Raw genomic sequence first — 24,294 nt, 5'->3', positions numbered from 1 at the left:
TGGGAATGATGAACATGAAATTCAACACAGTGGTTACCTCTGTGCAGGAAGGAGAGGCAAAAAATAAGATCACAAAGGGGCACACAGGTGCTTCAAAGGTACTGGTATTTCTAACATTGAGAAATGGGCACATGGGTATTCATTTATGTTATTTTTAATACCTTATGTACATAACGTGCTTTCTTTTGAAAATTTGAAATATATCAAGTCATAAATTTTTTAATTCTAGAAAAGAGAAATCTCATTCACACATTACAAGTGGGAAAGTAAACTAATAGACCATTCTGAAGAATAAATTGACAATACTTAACAATTTCGTTTTAGAAGTACATATCCTAGAGAAATTCAATTTACAAATGCAAACAAGGAGACATAAACAAAGGTGTTCACTACATCATTATTATAATGAATAGAGGGAAAAAAATCTAAAAATCTACCAATAGGGAAATATGTAAATAATGGAGCCACTACATTGCTAGTTCAGCGGATACACTATGGAACTCAATTACGTAAAGTAACAAAAGCAAGTTTTCATTATATTCTACTCCCTTTTGAAACCTCACCAAGGATTTTTTTTAATGCATTCTTTTTTTTTTAAATTTATTTAATTTATTTATTTTTGTCGGCATTGGGTCTTTGCTGCTGTGCGCAGGCTTTCTCTAGTTGTGGCGAGCGGGGGTTACTCTTCGTTGCAGTGTGCAGGCTCCTCATTGAAGTGGTTCTCCTGTTGTGGAGCACGGACTCTAGGCGCACAGGCTTCAGTAGTTGTGGCACATGGGCTCAGTAGTTGTGGCTCGTGGGATCTAGAGTACAGGTTCAGTAGCTGTGGCACACAGGCTTAGCTGCTCCATGGCATGTGGGATCTTCCCAGACCAGGGATCAAACTCGTGCCCCCTGCATTGGCAGGCAGATTCTTAAGCAATGCATCACCAGGGAAGTCCCACTAAGGATTTTTTTAAATGTATAAACCCAGAAGGATGAAGAGAAAGAGAAGGGAGTAGATGAGAGACATCAATAAACTCTTTTAGGTTGGAAAGCAGAGTAGTAGCAACTGAGCAGCCCAGAAAGACCAGAAACATGCTAACAATGAAGTAAGCCCAGAAGCTGACAGATTTATGTTTAAGGAGAAACCCCGAAGTTCAGTTTTTCAAGGTACAATGACCTCTAAAAGAGGGGCTCCAGGTAGGGCCTGCAAACAGAAGAGTTGTTAAAGGATGTATGGGGGGAGCAGAGTCAAGATGGCGGAGTAGGAGGACATGGAATTCGTGTCTCCACACAGCTAGAGCATCTACCAGGCACCAGTGGGGGACCTCAGACACCTATGGGGACAGGAGGAACCCCCAAGTGACCAGGTGGGACACGTGGGGAGGAAAAGTAGAGGCAATACGGGACCAGTGCTCCTGAGGGGTGGCCGGGGGAGGCGAGGAGTTCCCATGTTCAGGAGGGGCCCACCCATGGCGAGGGGATTGGCAGGACAGGGAGAGACCTTCAGGGGATTGGGGAATCAGAGAGGAACCAGCTAGTCTGCTGGGGTCCCAGGCCAAAACCCCTACACTCAAGGTCCCCTCAGGCACTTTCTTTTTTTTTTTTTTTTTTTGCGGTACGCGGGCCTCTCACTGTTGTGGCCTCTTCTGTTGCGGAGCACAGGCTCCGGATGTGCAGGCTCAGTGGTCATGGCTCATGGGCCTAGCCGCTCCGCCGCATGTGGCATCTTCCCGTACCGGGGCACAAACCCGTGTCCCCTGCATCGGCAGGCGGACCCGCAACCACTGTGCCACCAGGGAAGCCCCCCTCAGGGACTTTTCCAGCCCCATGGGTCTTGAACCTAGGTCCTGCCACCCCACAGCAAAGGCCTTCTCTGGTTTGTTTGGATTTTTCTTTTTTTTTTTTTTCCTGTTCTGGTTCTGTTTTACCTTGTTGTTGTTTCATTTATATATATATTTTCTAATGAATTTTTACTTTTCTAATTTTATTTTATTTTTTATTCTTTGTTATACTTTTGCCTTTTGTTTTTGTTTTGTTTTGTTTTTCTGCCACACGGTGCAGCTTGTAGGATCTTGGCTCCCAAGCTGGGGGTCAGGCATGAGCTCCTGTTGTGGGAACGCGGAGTCCAAACTGCTAGACTAACAGAGAACCTCATACCCCAAGGAATATTAATCAGAGTGAGGTTTCCCAGAGGTCCTCATCTTAGCACCAAGACCCAGCTCCACCCAACTGCTTGCAAGCTCCAGTGCCGACGCCTCAGGCCAAACAACCTGTAAGACAGGAACACAGCCCCACCCACCAAAAAAATAAAAAGATGAGACAACAAAAAAATATGTTACAGATGAAGAAGCAAGGTAAAAACCTACAAGACCAAATAAATGAAGAAGAAATAGGCAACCAACCTGAAAAAGAATTCAGAGTAATGATGGTAAAGATGTTCCAAAATCTCAGAAATAGAATGGAGGCATGGATCGAGAAAATACAAGAAATATATAACAAAGACCTAGAAGAACTAAAAAACAAACAGTGATGAACATCACAATAACTAGAATGAAAAATACTCTAGAAGGAATCAATAGCAGAATACCTGAGGCGGAAGAACAAATAAGTGAGCTGAAAGAGAATAGTGGAAATAACTGCCGAAGAGCAGAATAAAGAGAAAAGAAAGAAGAGAATTGAGAACGGTCTCCGAGACCTCTGGGACAACATTAAATGCACCAATATCTGAATTATAGGGGTCCCAGAAGAAGAAAAGAAAGAGAAAGGGTCAGAAAAAATATTTGAAGAGATTATAGTTAAAAACTTCCCTAACATGGGAAAGGAAATAGCCACCCAAGTCCAGGAAGCACAGAGAGTCCTATACAGGATAAACCCTAGGAGAAACACACCAAGACACATATTAATCAAACTAACAAAAATTAAATTCAAAGCAAAAATACTAAAAGCAGCAAGGGTAAAGCAACAAATAACATACAAAGGAATCCCCATACAGTTATCATCTTATTTTTCAGCAGAAACTCTGCAGGCCAGAAGGGAGTGGCAGGATATATTTCAAGGGATAAAAGGAAAAATCCTACAACCAAGATTACTCTACCCAGCAAGGATCTCATTCAGATTTGATGGACAAATCAAAATGTTTACAGATAAGCAAAAGTTAAGAGAATTCAGCACCACCAAACCAGCTTTGTGACAAATGTGAAAGGAACTTCTCTAGGCGGAAAAGAAAAAGACCCACAAAAACAAACCAAGACAATTAAGAAAATGGTAATAGGAACATAGGTATCAATAATTACCTTGAATGTAAATGGATTAAATGCTCCGACCAAAATACACAGACTGGCTGAATGGATACAAAAACAAGACCCATATATATGCTGTCTACAAGAAACCCACTTCAGATCTAGGGACACATACAGACTGAAAGTGAGGGGATGAAAAAAGACATTCCATGAATATGGAAGTCAAAAGAAAGCTGGAGTAGCAATACTCATGTAAGACAAAACAGACTTTAAAATGAAGACTGTTACAAGAGATAAGGAAGGACACTACATAATGATCAAGAGATCAATCCAAGAAGATATAACAATTATAAGTATTTATGTACCCAACATAAACATAAGGCAAATGCTAGCAGCCATAAAAGGGGAAAACAACAGTAACACAATAATAGTGGGGGACTTAAAACACCCCACTCACACCAGAGGACAGATCGTCCAGACAGAAAACAAGTAATGAAATACCAGCTTTAAATGACACAATAGACCAGACAGGTTTAATTGAAATTTACAGGACATTCCACCCAAAAGCAGCAGAATACACTTTCTTCTCAAGTGCACATGGAACATTCTCCAGGATAGATCACATCTTGGGTCACAAATCAAGCCTTGCGTTATTTAAGAAAACTGAAATCGTATCAAGCATCTTTTCCGACCACACGGCTATGAGATTAGAAATCAATTACAGGAAAAAAAACTGTAAAAAAAAAAAAAAATACATATGGAAGCTAAACAGTGTGCTGCTAAATAACCAAGAGATCACTGAAGAAATCAAAGAGGAAATAAAAAATACATAGAAACAAATGACAATGAAAACACAACGGCCCCAAACCTATGGGACACAGCAAAAGCAGTTCCAAGAGGGAAGTTTATACCAATTCAATGTCACCTCAAGAAACAAAAAAACTCTCAAATAAATGATCTAATCTTACACCTAAAGCAAAAAGAGAAAGAAGAACAAAGAAATCCCAAAATTAGTAGAAGGAAAGAAGCCATAAAGATCAGACCAGAAATAAATGAAACAGAAATGAAGAAAATAATAGCAAAGATCAATGAAACTAAAGTTGGTTCTTTGAGAAGATAAACAAAATTGATAAACCCTTAGCCAGGATCATCAAGAAAAAAAGGGAGAGAACTCAAATCAATAAAATTAGAAATGAGGGACTTCTCTGGTGGCACAGTGGTTAAGAATCATGCCTGCCAACGCAGGGGACACGGGTACAAGCCCTGGTGCAGGAAGATCCCACATGCCGCGGAGCAACTAAGCCCGTGCGCCACAACTACTGAGCCTGCACTCCAGAGCCCATGAGCCACAACTACTGAGCCCATGAATCACAACTACTAAAGCCACTCACTCTAGGGCCTGTGCTTCACAACAAAAGAAGCCATAGCAATGAGAAGCATGCGCAGCACAACGAAGAGTAGCCCCCGCTCACCAAAACTAGAGAAAGCTCACGTGCAGCAACGAAGACCCAATGCAGACAAAAATAAATTAATTAAATAAATTTGTAGAAAAGAAAAGTTAGAAATTAAAAAGGAGCAATTACAACTGACATCACAGAAATACAAAGAATCATAAGACACTACTACAAGGAACTATATGCCAATAAAATGGAAAACCCAGAAGAAATGAACAAATTCTTGGAAAGGTACAAACTTCCGAGACTGAACCAGGAAGAAATAGAAAATATAAACAGACCAATCACAAGTAATGAAATCTAAACTGTAACTAAAAATCTTCCAACAAACAAAAGTCCAGGACCAGATGGCTTCACAGTTGAATTCTACCAAGCGTTTAGAGAAGAGTTAACACCTATCATTCTCAAACTCTTCCAAAAAATTGCAGAGAGATGAACACTCCCAAACTCATTCTGTGAGGCCACCATCACCCTGATACCAAAACCAGACAAAGATATCACAAGAAAAGAAAATTACAGACCAATATCACTGCTGAACATAGACGCAAAAATCCTCAAAAAAATACTAGCAAACAGAATCTAACAACACATTAAAAGGATCATACACCATGACCAAGTAGGATTTATCCCAGGGATGCAAGGATTCTTCAATAAATGCAAATTAATCAATGTGATACACCACATTAACAAACTGAAGAATAAAAACCATATGGTCATCTCAATAGATGAAGAAAAAGCTTCTGACAAAATTCAACACCCATTTATGATAAAAACTCTCCAGAAAGTGGGCTTAGATGGAACCTACCTCTACATAATAAAGGCCATATACAACAAACCCACAGCAAACATCATTCTTAGTGGGGAAAAACTGAAAGCATTTCCTCTAACATCAGGAACAAGACAAGGATGTCCACTCTCACCACTATTATTCAACAGTTTTGGAAGTTTTAGCCACAGCAATCAGAGAAGAAAAAGAAATAAAAGGAATCCAAATTGGAAAAGAAGAAGTAAAACTGCCACTGTCTGCAGATGACATGATGCTATACATAGAGAATCCTAAAGATGCCACCAGAAAACTACTAGAGCTAATCAATGGATATGGTAAAGTTGCAGGATACAAAATTAATGCACAGAAATCTCTTGCATTCCTATACACTAACAACGAAAGATCAGAAAGAGAAATTAAGGAAACAATCCCATTCAGCATTGCAACAAAAAGAATAAAATAAAATACCTAGGAATACCTCCCTAAGGAGGCAAAAGACCTGTACACAGAAAACTGTAAAACACTGATGAAAGAAATCAACTGTAAAACACTGATGAAAGAAATCAAAGATGACACAAACAGATGGAGAGATATACCATGTTCTTGGATGGGAAGAATCAATACTGTGAAAATGACTATACTACACAAAGCAATCTACAGATTGAATGCAATCCCTATCAAATTACCAATGTCATTTTTCACAGAACTAGAACAAAAAATTTTTTAATTTGTATGGAAGCACAAAAGACCCCAAATAGCCAAAGCAATCTTGTGAAATAAAGATGGAGATGGAGGAATCAGGCTCCCTGACTTCAGACTGTACTACAAAGCTAGAGTCATCAAGACAGTATGGTACTGGCACAAAAACAGAAATACAGATCAATGGTACATGATAGAAAACCCAGAGATAAACCCACACACCTATGGTCAACTAACTTATGACAAAGGAGGCAAGAATATACAATGGAGAAAAGATAACCTCTTCAATAAGTGGTGTTGGGAAAACTGGACAGCTACATATAAAAGAATGAAATTAGAACACTCCCTAACACCATACACAAAAATAAAATCAAAATGGATTACAGACCTAAACGTTAAGGCCATACACTATAAAACTCTTAGATGAAATCAGAGGAAGAACATTCTATGACATAAATCACAGCAAGGTCCTTTTTGACCCACCTCCTAGAGTAATGAAAATAAAAACAAAAATAAACAAATGGGACCTAATTAAACTTAAAAGCTTTTACACAGCAAAGGAAACCATAAACAAGATGAAAAGACAACCCTCAGAATGAGAGAAAATATTTGCAATGAAACAACAGACAAAGGATTAATCTCCAAATTATACAAACAGCTCGGCCAGCTCAATATCAAAAAAAACACAATCCAATCAAAAAATGAGTGGAAGACCTAAATAGACATTTCTCAGAACAAGTTATACAGATAGTCAACAAACATATGAAAAGATGCTCAACATCACTAATCATTAAAGAAATGCACATCAAAACTATAATGAGGTATCATCTCACACTGGTCAGAATGGCCATCATCAAAAAATCTACAAACAATAAATGCTGGAAAGGGTGAGGAGAAAAGGGAACCCTCCTGCACTGCTGGTGGGAATGTAAATTGATACAGCCACTGTGGAGAACAGTATGGAGGTTCCTTAAAAACTAAAAATAGAACTACCATATGACCCAGCAATCCCACTACCGGGCATATACCCTGAGAAACCGTAATTCAGAAAGACACATGTACCCCAATGTTCACTGCAGCAATATTTACAATAGCCAGGTCATGGAAACAACCTAAATGTCTACTGACAGATGAATGGATAAAAGAAGATGTGGTGTATATATATATATACATATATATATTTCATTCCATTTTATGTATATATATATATGTATATATATACATATACATATATATGTACATATATATGTACATATATATATATACATATATATTTCATTCCATTTTATGTATATATATATGTATATATATACATATACATATATATGTACATATATATATGTACATATGTATATATATACATATATATATTTCATTCCATTTCATTCCTTTTTATGGCTGAGTAATATTCCATTATATATATATGTATATATAATGGAATATTACTCAGCCATAAAAGGGAATGAAACTGGGTCATCTGTGGATATGTGGATGGACCTAGAGTCTGTCATATAAAGTGAAGTAAGTCAGAAAGAGAAAAACAAATTTCATATATTAATGGATATATGTGGAATCTAGAAAAATAGTACAGATGAACCTATTTCCAGGGCAGGAATAGAGACGCAGATGTAGTGGATGGACGTGTGAACATAGAGGCGGAAGGGGAGGGTGGGATGAACTGGGAGATTAGATTTGATATAAAAACACTACCACGTGTAAAATAGATAGCTAGTGGGAACCTGCAGTAAGCACAGGGAGGACAGCTTGGTGCTCTGTGATGACCTAGAAGGGTGGGATGGTGGGGGATGCGAGGGAGGTCCAAGAGGCAGGGAATATATGTAGACATATAGCTGATTCACTGTGTTGTACAGCAGAAACTAACACAACATTGTAAAGCAATTATACTCCAACAGGAACTTGCCTGGTGGTGCAGTGGTTAAGAATCCACCTGCCAATGCAGGGGACACAGGTTCGAGCCCTGGTCCGGAAAAATTCCACATGCTGCAGAGCAGCTAAGCCCATGCACCACAACTACTGAGCCTGAGCTCTAGAGCCTGCGAGCCACAACTACTGAAGCCCATGCGCCTAAAGCCCATGCTCTGCAACAAGAAAAGCCACCGCAATGAGAAGCCTGCACACTGCAACCAAGAGTAGCCCCAGCTCGCCACAACTAGAGAAATCCCACGCACAGCAACGAAGACCCAACGCAGCCAAAAATAAAAATAATAAAATAAAATAAATAAAAATTTTAAAAATTATACTCCAATAAAAAAAATTTCTGTAATAAAATTTTTTTTTAATTTTTAAATGTAAGTATAGAAAGCAGTCAGTCACTGAGTCCCTCCTCTTCCTACCCAAATAGAAGATTAGATGTTTACTCCCTTGAGTTTTGAATCAGAGAGACTGTGAGCTCAAAGACATGAAATATAACTGAAGGTAAGAGTAACACATTGAAAACAGAAATATTAAGTGCAAGTATTCAAATTGCACCTTTCCCCTTGCTCACCTGGCTGAGAACACTCAGTTAGAATTAGACCCCTAAGCAGGAAAGAATTCTTTGTCAGAAAAACTTATCAAGTCAAGAGAAAAAAACCTGCAGATATTAACAACTGGACATCCACAATGATGTGGCCCAGACAAATCATACCATGGTGAAATCTACCAATGTACAACTCTAACTCTGCAAATACAGCTTCCAATCACCATTTTAGTTTTTCATCCTTAAAAGTGAGACCGATAAGGATCACTGGACCACTGGACATTTGACAAAAAGCTCTAGTGTAAAAGGTAATGAGCAAAGTAAGCAAGAAAGGTACTTGTATGAAACAGAAACTCTTAGAAGAAATATTAATTAAAAGAATTAGAAGAACCTAACACCGAGGAATATCATGAAATTTCAAATCAATAAAGACAGATGACAAGATCCTCAAAGCTTGCAAACATGAAAAAATAGTGGCTCACAAAGGATCAAGGAATCAGAGCAATATTCTCAACAACACAAGAAACTTTAAAAAAAATAGAGCATGTCTTTAGAAGTCTGAAAGAGAATCATTTCCAGCCTAGAATTCTATACACATAATTACCCATCATGAGGGTAAAGTCATGGTATTTTCAAACATTTAAGGTCTTAAATTCTCAGAATGCTACTAAAGGATGAGCCCCACCAAAAAAAAAAAAAAAGAAAGAGGGCAAGAAATATGAGCTACAGAACAGGACAAAAGAGAAGGGACTTCCCTGGATGATAAACGGAAATCACATTGACAACACTTACGTGACAGGCCTAAAGGTGGACAGAAACAAAAAATAGAGAAGAGAGATCTAGGAAGGATAGCTCCAGAAAAAAACTGAAAATGATAAATTACTTGATGTGTCTATATACACTGAGAAAACATTTATAACTCTGTCACAGAAATTGGTGATAAATTAGTCAGAGGTGCACAGAATATCAACAAATTTAAAAACCAAGACAACTAAATCAAGAGAAAACTAAGAGATAAGCAAATGGCTAAGCAAACTGTGGTATATCCATACCATGAAATACCACTCAGCAATAAAAAGAAACAAATTATTGATACACACAAAAACCTGGATGAATCGCCAGAGAATTATCCTGAGTGAAAAAGACAATTCCAAAAAGTTATATACTATATGATTCCATTTAAACAACATTCTTGAAATGACAAAACTGTAAAAATGAAGACTAGATTAGGGGTTTCAGGAGTTGAGGGAGTAAGGGTGAGAGAGAAGTAACTTGTTATAAAAGGATAAGAGGGATCCTATAGTGATGGAATTTTTCTGTAACCTGTCTGTATCAGTCAATATCCTGGTTGTAATGTTGTACTATAGTTTTGCAAGACGTTACCTTTAGAGGAAACTAGGTAAACCATACACAGTCCTGAACTCTACTATTTGTTACAACTGCTATAAATCTACAATTATCTCAAAACAAAAGGCTTGATTTTTTTAAAAAAAAGTAGAAGCTCCCAGTAATATCTCTCTATAGAGAAGGTTCTCCTTTTCTCCTTTTAAACAGATTGGATTGAAATGATTAGATCCTCACTCTCAAGGACTGAGCTGGGTCTGACATGACATTTTAGTAAGACTCAGTCCACTCGTAACCTGCCCTGTTCTTCAGAATGCCCTCTCCTGGGTTACTGAGAGCCTAGTGAGCCTATTTAGTCCTTAAAAATTGTGAGATATTCAGTTCAGCCCTTTAGAGGTTTTTGCTCAACTTTTTAGCCTCTGGCCTCAAATTGTTCAAAATGTGTCAAATGCCTATTGGTGGTGGGTCACTTTCCTGCAGTAGGACTTTACCTTCTTAGCACAGCAAGACTACATGTTTCAGTCCACCATTCTGGCCTAAAGTTCTTCACTACCTCAGAACTTACAAATGTTCTTTAAGGAAAAGTGGCTATCCATTTGAGGCACCTCCAGAATTCCAATTTGTCATGCCATCCCTGCACAAGTGACAAAATCTCTGCTTTCCCTCAGTGGACTCACACTGTCTGGACCAACCTAAAATCCTCAGCTTTTGCCCAAAATTAACAGATACTCTCAGGGAAGAAAATGACCAACAGTCATCAACTCATATTCTAAGGATTCCACCCTTTGAAATTTTAGTTCATCTAGTCCTTGTTGCTTCCACAGCTCCACATGTCTCTAAAAACATGATTTGTTTGCATTTTATTATTTTTTTTTAACCAGCTCTTCAGCAGGAGTGTTGACTTACTGCAATTTGTTACATCCTTCCTAAAAGTGGAACCTCTACCATAACCTTGATACCAAAGTCCAACAAGAACAGTTTGAAAAAAGAAAAAAAAAAAAAGACAATATTGTTCATGAACACAGATGAAAACATCTTAAATATTGGCAAACCTGGGACTTCCCTGGTGGCGCAGTGGTTGAGAATCTGCCTGCCAATGCAGGGGACACGGGTTCGAGACCTGGTCTGGGAAGAGCCCATGTGCCACGGAGCAACTGGGCCCGTGAGCCGTAACTACCGAGCCTGCGCGTCTGGAGCCTGTGCTCCGCAACAAGAGAGGCCGCGATAGTGAGAGGCCCGCGCACCACGATGAAGAGTGGCCCCCACTCGACGCAACTAGAGAAAGCCCTCGCACAGAAACGAAGACCCAACACAGCCAAAAATAAATAAATAAATAAATTTTAAAAATATTGGCAAACCAAATCAAAACAGGTTAATACTTTATGACCAAGTCAAGATTATCCCAGGAAACTTAGTTGATTTAACTTTCAAAAATCAGTATAATTTATCACAATAAAGAAGGTCTCTCAATTCTGACAGAAATGGATGTCTTCATTTCTTGGAACCAAAAGGCTCTATGTGTTTATTTGTTTATTCAAGTTTCTAGTGAATGTTATTTCTATAACTACAGGTATTCCTCAGAGATATTGCAGGGTTAGTTCCAGACCACCCCAATAAAGCGAGTACTGCAATAAAGCAAGTCACATGAATTTTTTGATTTCCCAGTGCATATAAAAGTTATGTTTACACTATACTGTAGTATATTAAGTGTGCAATAGCATTATGTCTAAAAAAAAGTACATACCTTAATTAAAAAATATTTAATGTTAACCATCATCTGAGAGTTCTGGAAGTCATAATTTTTTTGCAATGGTAACATCAAAGATCTCTGATCACAGATCACCATAACAAATATAATTATAATGAAAATGTCTGAAATATTGTAAGAATTACCAAAATATGACATAGAGACATGAAGCAAGCAAATACTGTCGGAATAATGGCGCTGACAGACTTGCTTGACACAGGGTTACCACAAACCTTCAATTTGTAAAAAATGCACTATCTGTGAAGGGCAATAAAGCAAAGCACAATAAAACAAGGTATGTCTATATACAATTCTTCTCTCTAATTAGTATTGTGCTTTTGAATAATTTGTCTTTAATCATTAGCTTCAAAAACTCTATTCCAAAGTTTGCTATTTTGTAGAGTTAGGTCAACCTATCCTCTTAAGATATATAATCAATAAAAGATTGATTCCCCTGTTTAGCAAATTGCCTTCAGTTTTCAGAAAATAACCAAACTTGCCAACCTGGATTAGGAACTTCAGTAGTTGCCCACTTTCCTAAAAACCTAATTTAGGCATCATTTAAGTAAGAGTAAAAAATAATTGTGTTAAAATTTGATAATTCTAATTCCCAGACCTCCAATTTCAAACACAGGAAAGGTCAGACCAAAATTTTCACAAAATATCTCAATTTTATATAAACTCAATGGGAATATAGGGTTCCTTTTTAAGAATAAGACTTACAAACAACTAAAATATATCTAACTATATATTGTGTATTGTTCACTCACTAAACTATTAAATTTGTACCAGTTCTCCTTTTTGACTTACCTCTTTACTTGGTGACTGAACACAAATGTCTTTTATTTTAGGTGTTGAATAAAGCACTGATTTTGTGGAATTTGTGCTAAAATCACTGGCAAGACCTAAAACAAGTTAAAACAAAACATGTATAAAATGTTTTGGTTACAATTAAAAGAAGCCCTGCATGATATGTGAAGAAGTCTTTTGACTCTTTTAAGCGCAATTAGTTTAACTTAAGTACAGACATCAATTCAATATTCAAATGTTCCTAGAAGGCATCAGGACTGAAAAAGACAAGCAAGATTCCTGAAGAAATATGTGCCAGTTCTTCTTTCAGAACTTGTAAAGAAAAGATACTTTTCCACTGTGTTTTTCTTTGGTTGGCCTATTCTTTTATTCCAATACCTTCTGACGCTGACCAGCACTAGGAAAAGTTTTTGCCATTATACTCTTTTCTTTAGAAAGGGGTGCAAATCACCAAACATTATCTCAAGCTCTCCAGTGATCCCAATAATTCTGCACATTTATTACCATTAATGAAATACTTTCTCTTGTGTATGATAATTATTTATGGAATTCCAGACTATAGGAATCTAGTGTGAACTAAAGGGAATAACAAATTATTCTCATTTTTGCCGGTATTATCTTCAGTATACTGGAAGGTATGTGAAGGACTGCATATGTACTCAAAATTCCTAGAAAGGGGCTTCCCTGGTGGCACAGTGGTTGAGAGTCCGCCTGCCGATGCAGGGGACACGGGTTTGTGCCCCGGTCCAGGAAGATCCCGCATGCCGCGGAGCGGCTGGGCCCGTGAGCCATGGCCACTGAGCCTGCGAGTCTGGAGCCTGTGCTCCGCAACGGGAGGGGCCACAGCAGTGAGAGACCCGCGTACCGGGGGGAAAAAAAAAAAAAAAAAAAAAATTCCTGGGAAAATATTTCATATATTGAAATGCTAGAACATATTTGCTGAATTTGGTATTAATGGACAAATTTACATTTTCATCCATCCCAACCCTCAAAGTCCATCTATAAATGAAACCTTACTTTTTTCTTCAAAACAGTCTAGTAAGATTTCCAGTATATTCTGGCCTTGCTCTGTATTAATGTCAGGTGCCCTAATAAGAAGGAAAGAAGGGAAAATGTTAACATATCATCTCCAAAAGATATTTGCTACTTATTAACATCTACCTTGAAAATTCCATATCTCCTTATTATAAAATCTTAATTTTTACTTAATGGGAAAAATATCACCTTTATTATCTGAGGATAAAACAAGTATTCGACAGTCCAAGAGTTCCCAGAAAAGTATGTGAAGTAGTATGTCATTGTCTACATTAACAATTATATACCCTGACTAAATAGCCACGTCTAAAGCTGTTTTAGACTACTGCTCTATTTAACAAGAACATAAACTTTTTTGAACATATTCAATCAATCCTGAAATGCTTCTTTAATAAAGACTCTATGGTCACAAGTCCTATCAGCTCCAAGTAACACAGTCTTCCCTCCAAGATCTCAAATGCACTTCTATTCAATACCTTTAATCTTAAGGAGCTAATGAATCAGTATAAATTTTTTAATTAAAATTTGTATTGAGACAATTGTAGATTCACATGCAGTTGTAAGAAATAATATAGAAGAGGTCCCTTGATCACTTTATCCAGTTTCCTGCAATGGTAACATTTCACAAAGCCGTATAGTATACTATCACAACCAGGATACTGATGTTGACAGAATCCACCAATCTTATTCAGATTTCTCCAGTTCTACATGTACTCATATGCGTGTTTATGTTTGTGTATATAGTTAGTTCTATACACTTTATTACATTTGAAGGTTCAGATATGACCACCATAGTCAAAATACTGAACAGTTCCATCACCACAAAGATCCTTCTATTGCCCTTTTAGAACCACACCCACCTTTTCTTTTAGCCCCATGGAATAAACTGCATCTTTCTATTATTTCCATTCAATCCACTCTAGAGTGCTTTCCCCATAGCTGTCATTTAGTCAGAATTGAAACTGCCTCTTCCTGGTCCATCATTTATCAGGCGAATTTCTTTTCTCACCTCCATTAAGTCACTGAACTGCCTGCGTTAATATTTCTCTGTTAATATAAAATAACTAAGATGACTATACTTAACCAGTGGGTACATAAATCATTATTTTAGTCAGAGGTAATAGTTCTTCCTTTCTTCATTTAAAAATTCCACTTTCCAAAGATGCAAATAAAAATCATCTTAAAAGTTTAAGTACACAAATCACCTGGAAGGTCGGCAAAATCTTCTTCTATAGTCATTTTTGAGATGATCCTGAAAGAAAAGTAAATCATCAATCTGGTGAAAGTTTAAGTTCTTTATTCACTCATTCAGCAAGTATTTGCTGACTGCCTATTGTAATACTATAAAGAGGAATATCTTCTGGATCAAGTGAAAAAGAACTTGTTTCATATCCACTGTTTCCAAATGTTTGTTTATACTATTTCCTTACTTTGGATTTATTCCATCTTCTTCCTCCTCTCCTTCCTCCTCCTCCACCTCCCCCCATACCTCTTCCATCATCAAAATCATACTATCTGGGCTTCCAGTAATTCAAGTTGGTTGACCAACAATATCTATTTATCTCCTTTTCCTGCAAGGAGATCCCTCTGAAGTAATAGTAAAGGACTAAACTGGCATAAAACGACAATGAAAAAAGAGAATGGGGGGGCTTCCCTGGTGGCGCAGTGGTTCAGAGTCCACCTGCCGATGCAGGGGACACAGGTTTGTGCCCTGGTCCGGGAAGATCCCACATGCCGCGGAGCGGCTGGGCCCGTGAGCCATGGCCGCTGAGCCTGCGCGTCCAGAGCCTGTGTTCCACAACGGGAGAGGCCACGACAGTGAGAGGCCCGCATACCGCAAAAATAAATAAATAAATAAATAAATAAGAGAATGGAAGAAAGGGCCATCTGTGGACAAACAAATATAACAGATTTCTGGAAGATGGAAAACAAATGAAACATGATAACTGATGAAACAGAAGAAAAGCAGCAGCCTAAAGTAAGCTCAGAGGATATTGTCCTGGATGAGGAGTGAATGGCCAGCATAAGATAAATACCTAGGAAGTTAAGAATGAAATATCAGAAAAACTGAGGATAAAAAGATGCTAGAATGTTTCCAAAAAGAGAAAAGAGGTAACCCCAACAAAGAAGCAGCCCCAATAAATGGAAGCAACAGGAAAAATAAAACACATAGACATGCTGAAATTGGAGGTGGAGAGCATATTTGTGATACTTTGGGTCCTATCTTTTAATTGTAAAATCTATAAAGTTAAATTTTCTAGTTGAAAATTTTGTGGTAACAGGAAGAATAGTATGCTTTTTAAAATAAATAAATTGCTACCAATACAAAATGTTTAGTAAGCTGCACTCTTCCTTGGCCCAATGGGATATAAATGACCCCACCCCATGTGAACACTCTCTTTACCCCACTCATGCTCTGACATCCTGAGCTGAGCCTCGCTCCTGACTCTACTAAGGCTCCTACACACAACTTTGGACCACTGTAGTTTCCCACACACGGTGACTGCTGCCACCTTGCTTCACTTTTGAATTGAATTATTCAGAAAGATGAAGACCTCTATTAGATTTTAAGAAACTAGAGCAGAAACTTTGTTTTAAGCTAGCTTATATTCTTCCCAGAGCCTTGCCGAGTGCATTGTATACCACACAAACACCATTTTCTGTTATCTTTTTGATATGCCAAATAAATAAGACCAAAAATTTATGAGATAAAAGTGTCTTTCTTTAAAGAAGGTGAGAGTGTTTCACACAGCCTGTTATCTTCAGGAGGTACCTAAGGAGCAAAAGATTAAATCTATTTTATAGATAGCAAACTAAGGAACAAAGACATCTAACACATCTGCATTTTATCACAAGTCATTTGATGGAAAATTAACTCAAGCACTTAGGTCTCTCATCAGTACTCAGCATTCTGAAACACTTAAGTAAAACCCTGAGAATGTTAGTTAACTCCCTTCCAAGGCCTCATTTAAGGTCACTCTTCTCCTAATTTAATAAATAAAATGATAGAGTCATCATATTTGCCCACTAAATGTTTTTGAACATTAAATAACACCTGTAAAGTACTCTGTTCCTCTTTTAAATAGAAAAATTTTAAGGCTAAGACAGTTCTTTCCTTCAGCAAATATGAAATCGAGCATCTACTACAAGGCCAAATGCTATTTAGGCACACTAGAAAACAAGTGGTGAATAAGACAAAAGAGATCTCTTAATTCTAAATTAGAAGTTAGAACACAAAATTTTTTGATTTTCAAAATAAATACACATTCAAAAACTTGCAACTTCAACTCATTTTTCACTCAATTTCAATTTTAGTTTCTTCCATTCACTGTGAGATTATTTTTCTCAAAGAAAATAATATACAATACAGCAGGGTTTCTCAACCCTAGCACTAATGACATTTGGGGCTGACTCTCTTTGTTGTGAGGGCCTGTCCTGTGCATTGGGAGGATGCTTGCAGCATCCCTGGCCTCCACCTAGATGCTCTTAGCACCCCCTCATCGATGCTTTCTCAGGACAACCACCAATTTTTCCAGACAACACAAAACGTCTCCTACAGGGCAAAATCACACCCAGTTAGAAACCACTTAAGTACAGGAATGACTGAGGATAATCTTTCAACTCCCTTCTCCCCTTGTCTTTCAAATGAGTTATGACGCAAAGTCAGATGTTAGAACTAAAAGGCTCAAGACAACTCTAAGGTTATGATAGGTATTTTAAAAGTGGACTGTGGGAATTTGCTCCTAGCCATGTCTTCTCACCAGACTTTAAGGATCAAGTGATTCCTGGCCAAGGAACAAAAGCAGAATCATCCCATGCCCCAATGGATCTGAATGAAAACTGGTAATAAAATCAGGTACAACTCCAAGAGAAAACACCGGAGAAGAACCAAGCTGGGTCTATAAGGAGCCCTGCACATGAGGTGGCACACATATTTATGCTGTGTCAAGGGCACTTGCATCTTACCATATCACTCTGAAGAATCACTACTATCTGAACAGCTGGATGTGTTTTATCGGGAAAATGATTTTTCTCTTTGTGTCAGTGTGTCTGCACTAGTGCTCTGGTGAGAACTTTTGTTGTAAAATAAAAGTGAACTTTGGTCAAAAGAATGAGAACACAGCAGAGTGGACCAGCAGCTGCTCTTCCAGCTTTAGTTTTGTCTCTCTCTCTCCTCCTCAGTCTGAGAAAACAAGTGCAATACCCCGGGAGAAGGAAAGAGAACTTTGAAATAAGGAGACACAAGGGCAATGATTACAGAAGGTTGACTGGAGGCATGAAAAGCAGGGAAAGCAGTCAATGTGAGAACTAAGACAAGCTTCAACCAGTCTAAGCTTCCCATATTCTGAAGGGCATCATCTTAAAGATAGGGGAAATTCATAACAGAAAGGCAGAGATCACAGTGAGAAAATAAGTTGTTTATTAACAATATCATTAATATTATTATTATTAATCATAGATTTTAAACACATACCAACACTGATACAAATAAAACACAGATCATGGTTTAAAAAAAAAGAGATAAAGAATGAGAAGACAAGCCACAGACCAAGAGAAGATAGTTGCAAAAGGCACATCTGATAAGGACTGTTATCCAAAATATAAAAAAGCACTTAAAACTCAACAAAAAGAAAACCCAATTAAAAAATAACTGGTTCAAAGACCTTAACAGACACCTCATTTAAGAAGATACACAGATGACAAATAAGCAAAAGAAAAGATGCTCCACATCATATGTCAAGCAGTAATGCAAGTTAAAACCAGATACCACTACCCATCTGGTTGTGTGACCAAACTTGGAACAATGACAACTGTAAAAGTGGAACAACGGGAACTCTCATTTTGGAAGACAAAACAGTACAGCCACTTTGGAGGACAGCTTGGTGGTTTCTTACAAAAGTAAATGTACTCTTACCATATGACCCAGCAATCATGCATTTTTCTTTAGTCAACAGTACGAGAGGGTGGTATAGGAGTACTTTTTACTATGAGCACCTGCATTGTTTACATTATATATAACTGTCAACTGAAAAAAAATGGGCAACTTAAAATTTGCGAGTTAAGTTTTATTCGGGGACCTTACTGAGGACTACAGCCCAGTAGACAGGCTCTCAGCGAGCTCTGAGGAACTGCTCCAAAGAGGTAAGGGGGGGACCAGGATATATAGGAGTTTGGGCTAGGAAAAAAAAGGTAGTCAAACATCAAAATCAGACACCTCAAGTTAATGATTTTTAGTGCTTCTCTATAAATGGGAAGATGCAAGAGTCTGGGCTCATTGAAGTTATTCCTTATATAAGTCTCGTAACTATCTAGGGCCAGCTTCCTGTTTTTCTCCATCCTTAATTCCCCTTAGGCACACCCTGCAGGCAGCTGCAGTTGCTGGTGGCTTGAAGGTGGGTAACATTCGTTATTTACTGAAATGGCAGGTAACAGTTTTTCTCCACAATACATCTTTTTATGCATACAAGCATCCATATATAACTTCATTATAAATGGGAATATCTTATTCATCCATGCTGAAGATCTTAAAAGGGGAGATAAAGTAGAAAACACAAGTTTAGGATAGGGGCTGCTAAGGGTTGTATAAAGTATGGTAACCATAAGCGAAGTCTGAAATATAGAACAGTGAATACCAAGGGAGTCCAGAAATAGGCCAAAAAAAGAGCTCCCGCCCCCTTCAGCCATTCACAGCTTGCACTTTTTAACTAGTAGCTGCCTCACAGAAAACTATCTGTCAATAACAGACGCCTCTCTACACTAGCAACTCTGAAGCAAAGGCACACTTTCAAGGCGTTTCAATACTTCTAAGGACAGAAAATTATTTGGAGGACTAGGAACTGGAGTTAGGCTAAAAAGTAGAAATCGCAAGATTCTCTGAAGAGAAAGACGCCGTCACGCCCGGGATTACAAAAAGACTTGAGGAAACACGACAAGTAAATTAACTCTAGCTATCGGCACCCGATCACTCCCGAGCTCAAAAAACTCGCGCGGCTTCCCCACTGAAACCCCCCAGAAGCCACAACACCTGCCCAAAGCTTCACTCTCCCAGCCTCGCGGGGTCCGCGGCCTGCACTTACCAGCCCCCACGCGGCCATGTTCCGGCCCGGCTCAGCCCGCGCAGGGGTTGGGGGCGGAAGTTCACACGGGCCGCAGCTCCGGGCAGCCCAGCGAGGACGGAGTCACCCGAAGAGCAGCCAGGCGGAAACCCAGTAGCACCTTAAGCGAAAAAGGCGGTAGATGGCGGGAACTAAGGAGCCACGATCCAGCGAGCGCGCCCGGGAGCGCGCCCACTCGCGCGCATCCAACTACGCAATTTAAAATGGGCTGCACATGCGCAGAATGGGCCCTTCGACTCCAAACGAAGAAAGCCGTTAGGGGCCCGCCCCCTCACTGGTACTCTCCCACAGTCCGGCCTTCCTCCTCCCAAGAGCCCCGCCCCATCACGTCGTAGCCCTTCCCCCATCTCACGTGACTCCTAGTCCCTTACTCCCACAGTTTCATAGTCTCTCTCTCTCTCCCTCTCTCCTCTCTCTCTCTCTGTCTCTCTCTCTCTCTCTCTCTCTCTCTCTCCTCTCTCTCTCCTCTCTCTCTCTCTCTCTCCCCCCCTCCCTCCCTCCCTCTCTCTCTCTCCCTCTCCCTCCCTCTCTCTCCCCCTCCCTCCCTCCCTCCCTCTCTCTCTCTCCCTCTCCCTCTCCTCTCTCCCTCTCCCCCCTCCCTCTCCCTCTCCCCCCTCCCTCCCCCGTCTCTCTCTCCCTCACTACCACAGCTTCATTCTTTCCCTCTCCCTCTCTGTCTCTCTCCCTGTCTCTCTCTCCTTCCCACGCAGAGAAGGTGTAAAACTTCCTGACGGTTCTCTTATAAAGTAAAAAGTAATACTTGGAAGGATAAGAGGCAGAAGACGTTTGAAGAGTAATGTTTTACTGTGTAGGGTCGTCACCCACACCCCAGCCGGTTTATGCATCATCTCTGAAAGCAATAATGGTACAGTAAAAATGGTGATGGATGAGGTATTCTTTTTTCCAAATATGTGGGTAATGTGGGTAATATTTTTGTGAGGCATTGCCAACAAAATGATCTGTGTAAGTATATATCATTTAAGTGTGACGTCCTGAAAGGAGTCCTAAATCAGGAGTCTTGAAACCTGCTCAGTGGACTAGCTATGTCATGTAGGACAAGCTCTGGCACCGTTCTGGCAGTTTCCTTAATTACATAATAGGAAAGTTAAGTTAGATGCTCTGAAGACTAGACCTGACCATTTTATGATTCTAAGAAGCTATGACCTATTTTTATGATTTAATAAAAATTTTCAAGGGAATTTACATCAGAAAATGGGTTACTTTCTTCTCGGGCAAGGGAGACAAAAGCAAAAATAAATAAATGGGACCAAATCAAGCTAAAAACTTTTGCACAGCGAAGGAAATTATAAACTAAATGAAAAGGCCACCTACTGATTGGGAGAAGTTATTTACAAGTGATATATGCAATAAGGGGTAAATATCCAAAATGTACAAAGAACTCATACAACTCAACATCTAAGAAACAACCCAATTAAAAAATGAGCAGAGGAATTGAATACACATTTTTCCGAAGAAGCCATACAGATGGCTAATAGGCACATTAAAAGATGCTCAACATTACTAATCATCAGGGAAGTGCAAATCAAAACCGTAAGGAGATATCACTTCAAGATATCACTTGCAGACAAACTGCAAGCACATGTCAGAATGGCTGTTATCAAAAAGACAACAAAAATCATGTGTTGGCAAAGATGTGGAGAAAAGGGAACTCTTGTGCACTGTTGGTGGGACTGTAAATTGGTACAGCCACTATGGAAAACAGAATGGATATTCCTCAAAAAATTAAAAATAGAACTATCATATGATCCAGCAATTCCACTCCTGGGTATTTAATCCAAGGAAAACAAAAACACTAATTCAAAAAGATTTATGCATCTCAATATTCATAGCAGCATTGTTTACAATAGCATTGTTTACATTGTTTACATAGCAGCATTGTTTACAAGATATGGAAGCTGCCTAAGTGCCCATCGACAGATGAATGAATGAAGAAGATGGCATATATATATATTTATATACTTATATAAATAATGGAATACTACTGGACCATAAAAAGGAATGAAATTTTACCATTTCCAACAACAGGGATGGACCTAGAGGGTATTATGCTATATGAAGTAAGTCAGACAAGAGAAAGACAAATGCTGTATGATTTCACTTATATGTGGAATCTAAGAAACAAAACAAATGAGCAAACTTAAGACATAAAAAGTTATAGATACAGAGAACAAAGAGGTGGTTGCCAGAGGGGAGGGGTGTGGGAGGAGGAGAGAAATAAGTGACGAAGATTCAGAGGTACAAACTTCAGTTGCAAAGTAAATGTCACAGGTATGAAATGTACAGTGTAGGGAATATAGTCAATAACTAGGTAATAAAAATGCATTACTTATTGAATAAATTCATTAACCAAGAGTTGAGCAAATAAATTTTTTAAAACTTGCAATGCTTTAACAAATGTTATCACCTGCTAAGACCTTTTTTCTTTTTTCTTTTTTTTTTTTTTTTTGTAGGAAAGAGGGATGGAGAATTAACTCTGAAATCAGACAAGCCCGAGTTCCACACTCCTCCACTAATTCTGCCATAATGGGCAAGTTAATTAAACTATAAGTTTCTCAACTGTCTTGTCTGTAAAATGGGAACAACGTTAAAGTTGTTGAGATATGGATTAATTCCTTTTAAGATCTAGTTGAAATGCGTAGAACATAGTGAGAATTCAATAAATAATGCTATTGGTGTTATCAATATTATGGAGATTTTTATACTTGGTCTAGGAGAAGTTTTGCCAACCAGACTACATTATTTAATTTGGTCTCACATTTGGAATAGTTAATAATATACACTATCGTTTACTGAGTGCATACTGTATGGCAAGTTCTGTCATAAATGCTCTCCATGAAGTAACTTATTTAATTCTGAGAACATTCCTATGAGAAAAGAGGACTAATATCCACATTTTACAGACAACAGAACTGGGACAGTCTTTAAGTAACTTGCCCAAGGTCACACTACCATTAAACAGCGGAGCTGGGGATGAACCCCAGCATTCTGACTCCAGAACTGAGCACTTAATCACTATACTCTCAGTGAGAAATTTTAGCAAGCATAGTCATAGATGTAAAGTTCCACGTGTAAAATTATATCCCCCAGCTTCCACTGGAAACAGTAACTCTCAGAGGTATTTTGAGAAACTTGAAATGAAATGACATACTGGTATAGAATGCAGGGGTATGTAGATAATGAACTGGTCTGTTCTAGAGAGAAATTGGAGCTGCACCCTTATGAAAATAAAAAGTTATGCAGATTCCACAGTTCCCAAACTTTTCAGTTCCCTCTGCATCTGTCTTAGTATTTACTAGCCCCTCCATAATTTTAGCATCCTAAAATAGGGTTGCTAGTTGATGGAGTAATGTTTATAAAACCCAGATTTGTCATTACAGGCCCCTCCCCTCCAAAAAAAACATTAAGATCAATCCCTATGAATTGCCATGACAGCTGACTAAAATCTTGAAGTTTTCCATCACAACTACTTATCTATGTAAGGGGTGTGCGTGTGTGTGTGTGTGTGTGTGTGTGTGTGTTTATGTATCCATGGAACTATGTGTATTAGATGTGTATATGGAGAAAAAGGTATACAGAAATTTAGCTTGAAAGAGAAGTAGAAACTTTTAGTTACTTATGATTTTATGTTGCAGATAATTTCAAATTTGTAATTGTTAAAATTATCTTAAAGAATAGACCTTAAAAATGACACTCCAAAAATCAATTTGTTCTAGAAATTATAACATAGTTGCAATTACAACTTAAAATTTTCTTTATTCATAATGGACCCAAACTGGCAACGTGCCCATCAACTGGTGAATGAATAAATAAATTGCAATGCATCCATACTGTGGAATACTCCTCAGCAGTAAAAACAAACTACTGAGGCACACAGCAACACAGATGAATCTCAGTACATACTGAGGGACTTCCTTGGTGGTCCAGTGGTTAAGACTGTGAGCTCCCAATGATAAAGAAAATGTGGTACATATATACAATGGAATATCACTCAGCCATAAAAAGGAATGAAATTGGGTCATTTGTAGAGACGTGGATGGATCTAGAGACTGTCATACAGAGTGAAGTGAGTCAGAAAGAGAAAAACAAATATCGTATATTAACGCACATATGTGGAACCTAGAAAAAGGGTACAGATGAACCAGTTTGCAGGGCAGAAATAGAGACACAGATGTAGAGGACAAACATATGGACACCAAGGGGGGAAAGCAGCGGGTGGGGGTGGGGGTGTGATGAATTGGGAGATTGGGATTTACATGTATACACTGATGTGTATAAAATTGATAACTAATAAGAACCTGCTGTATAAAAAAAATTTTTTTTAATTAAAATTAAAAAAAAAGAGTGCTCTCCTAATGCAGGGGACCCGGGTTTGATCCCTGGTCAGGGAACTAGACCCCGCATGCCAAAACCAAGAGCAGGCATGCCACAACTGAGACCCAGCACAGCCAAATAAATAAATATTAAAAAAAAAAAAATCGGGCTTCCCTGGTGGCGCAGTGGTTGAGAGGACACGGGTTCGTGCCCGGTCCGGGAAGATCCCACATGCCGCGGAGCGGCTAGGCCCGTGAGCCACGGCCGCTGGGCCTGTGCGTCCGGAGC

The 24,294-nt window shown here is 38.7% G+C and overlaps 1 protein-coding gene and 1 pseudogene across 4 annotated transcripts in view; one reads left to right on the top strand and one right to left on the bottom strand.

Moving 5' to 3' along the window:
- The window catches only part of CENPC (centromere protein C), an 89,967-nt gene extending 70,086 nt beyond the window's left edge, over positions 1-19,881 (bottom strand). For all 4 annotated transcript variants that reach the window (XR_009519546.1, XM_060012451.1, XM_060012450.1 and 1 more), the window contains exons 1-4: positions 19,636-19,881; positions 14,764-14,810; positions 13,541-13,611; positions 12,524-12,618 (exon numbers count right to left, since the gene is read on the bottom strand). Coding sequence is in view for 3 of the 4 variants with exons in the window: in XM_060012451.1 (XP_059868434.1) it covers positions 12,524-12,618; positions 13,541-13,611; positions 14,764-14,810; positions 19,636-19,653 (231 nt within the window). In the remaining variant the exon portion in view is untranslated. The remainder of the gene's footprint in view (positions 1-12,523; positions 12,619-13,540; positions 13,612-14,763; positions 14,811-19,635) is intronic.
- On the top strand, positions 17,308-17,537 carry LOC138414084 (large ribosomal subunit protein eL39-like; annotated as a pseudogene).
- Positions 19,882-24,294: the final 4,413 nt, after the last annotated feature.

This window comes from Delphinus delphis, chromosome 5 (assembly GCF_949987515.2).
Source record: "Delphinus delphis chromosome 5, mDelDel1.2, whole genome shotgun sequence".
Classification (NCBI taxonomy): Eukaryota; Metazoa; Chordata; class Mammalia; order Artiodactyla; family Delphinidae; genus Delphinus; species Delphinus delphis.
This window is presented reverse-complemented; position numbering and strand designations above follow the sequence as displayed.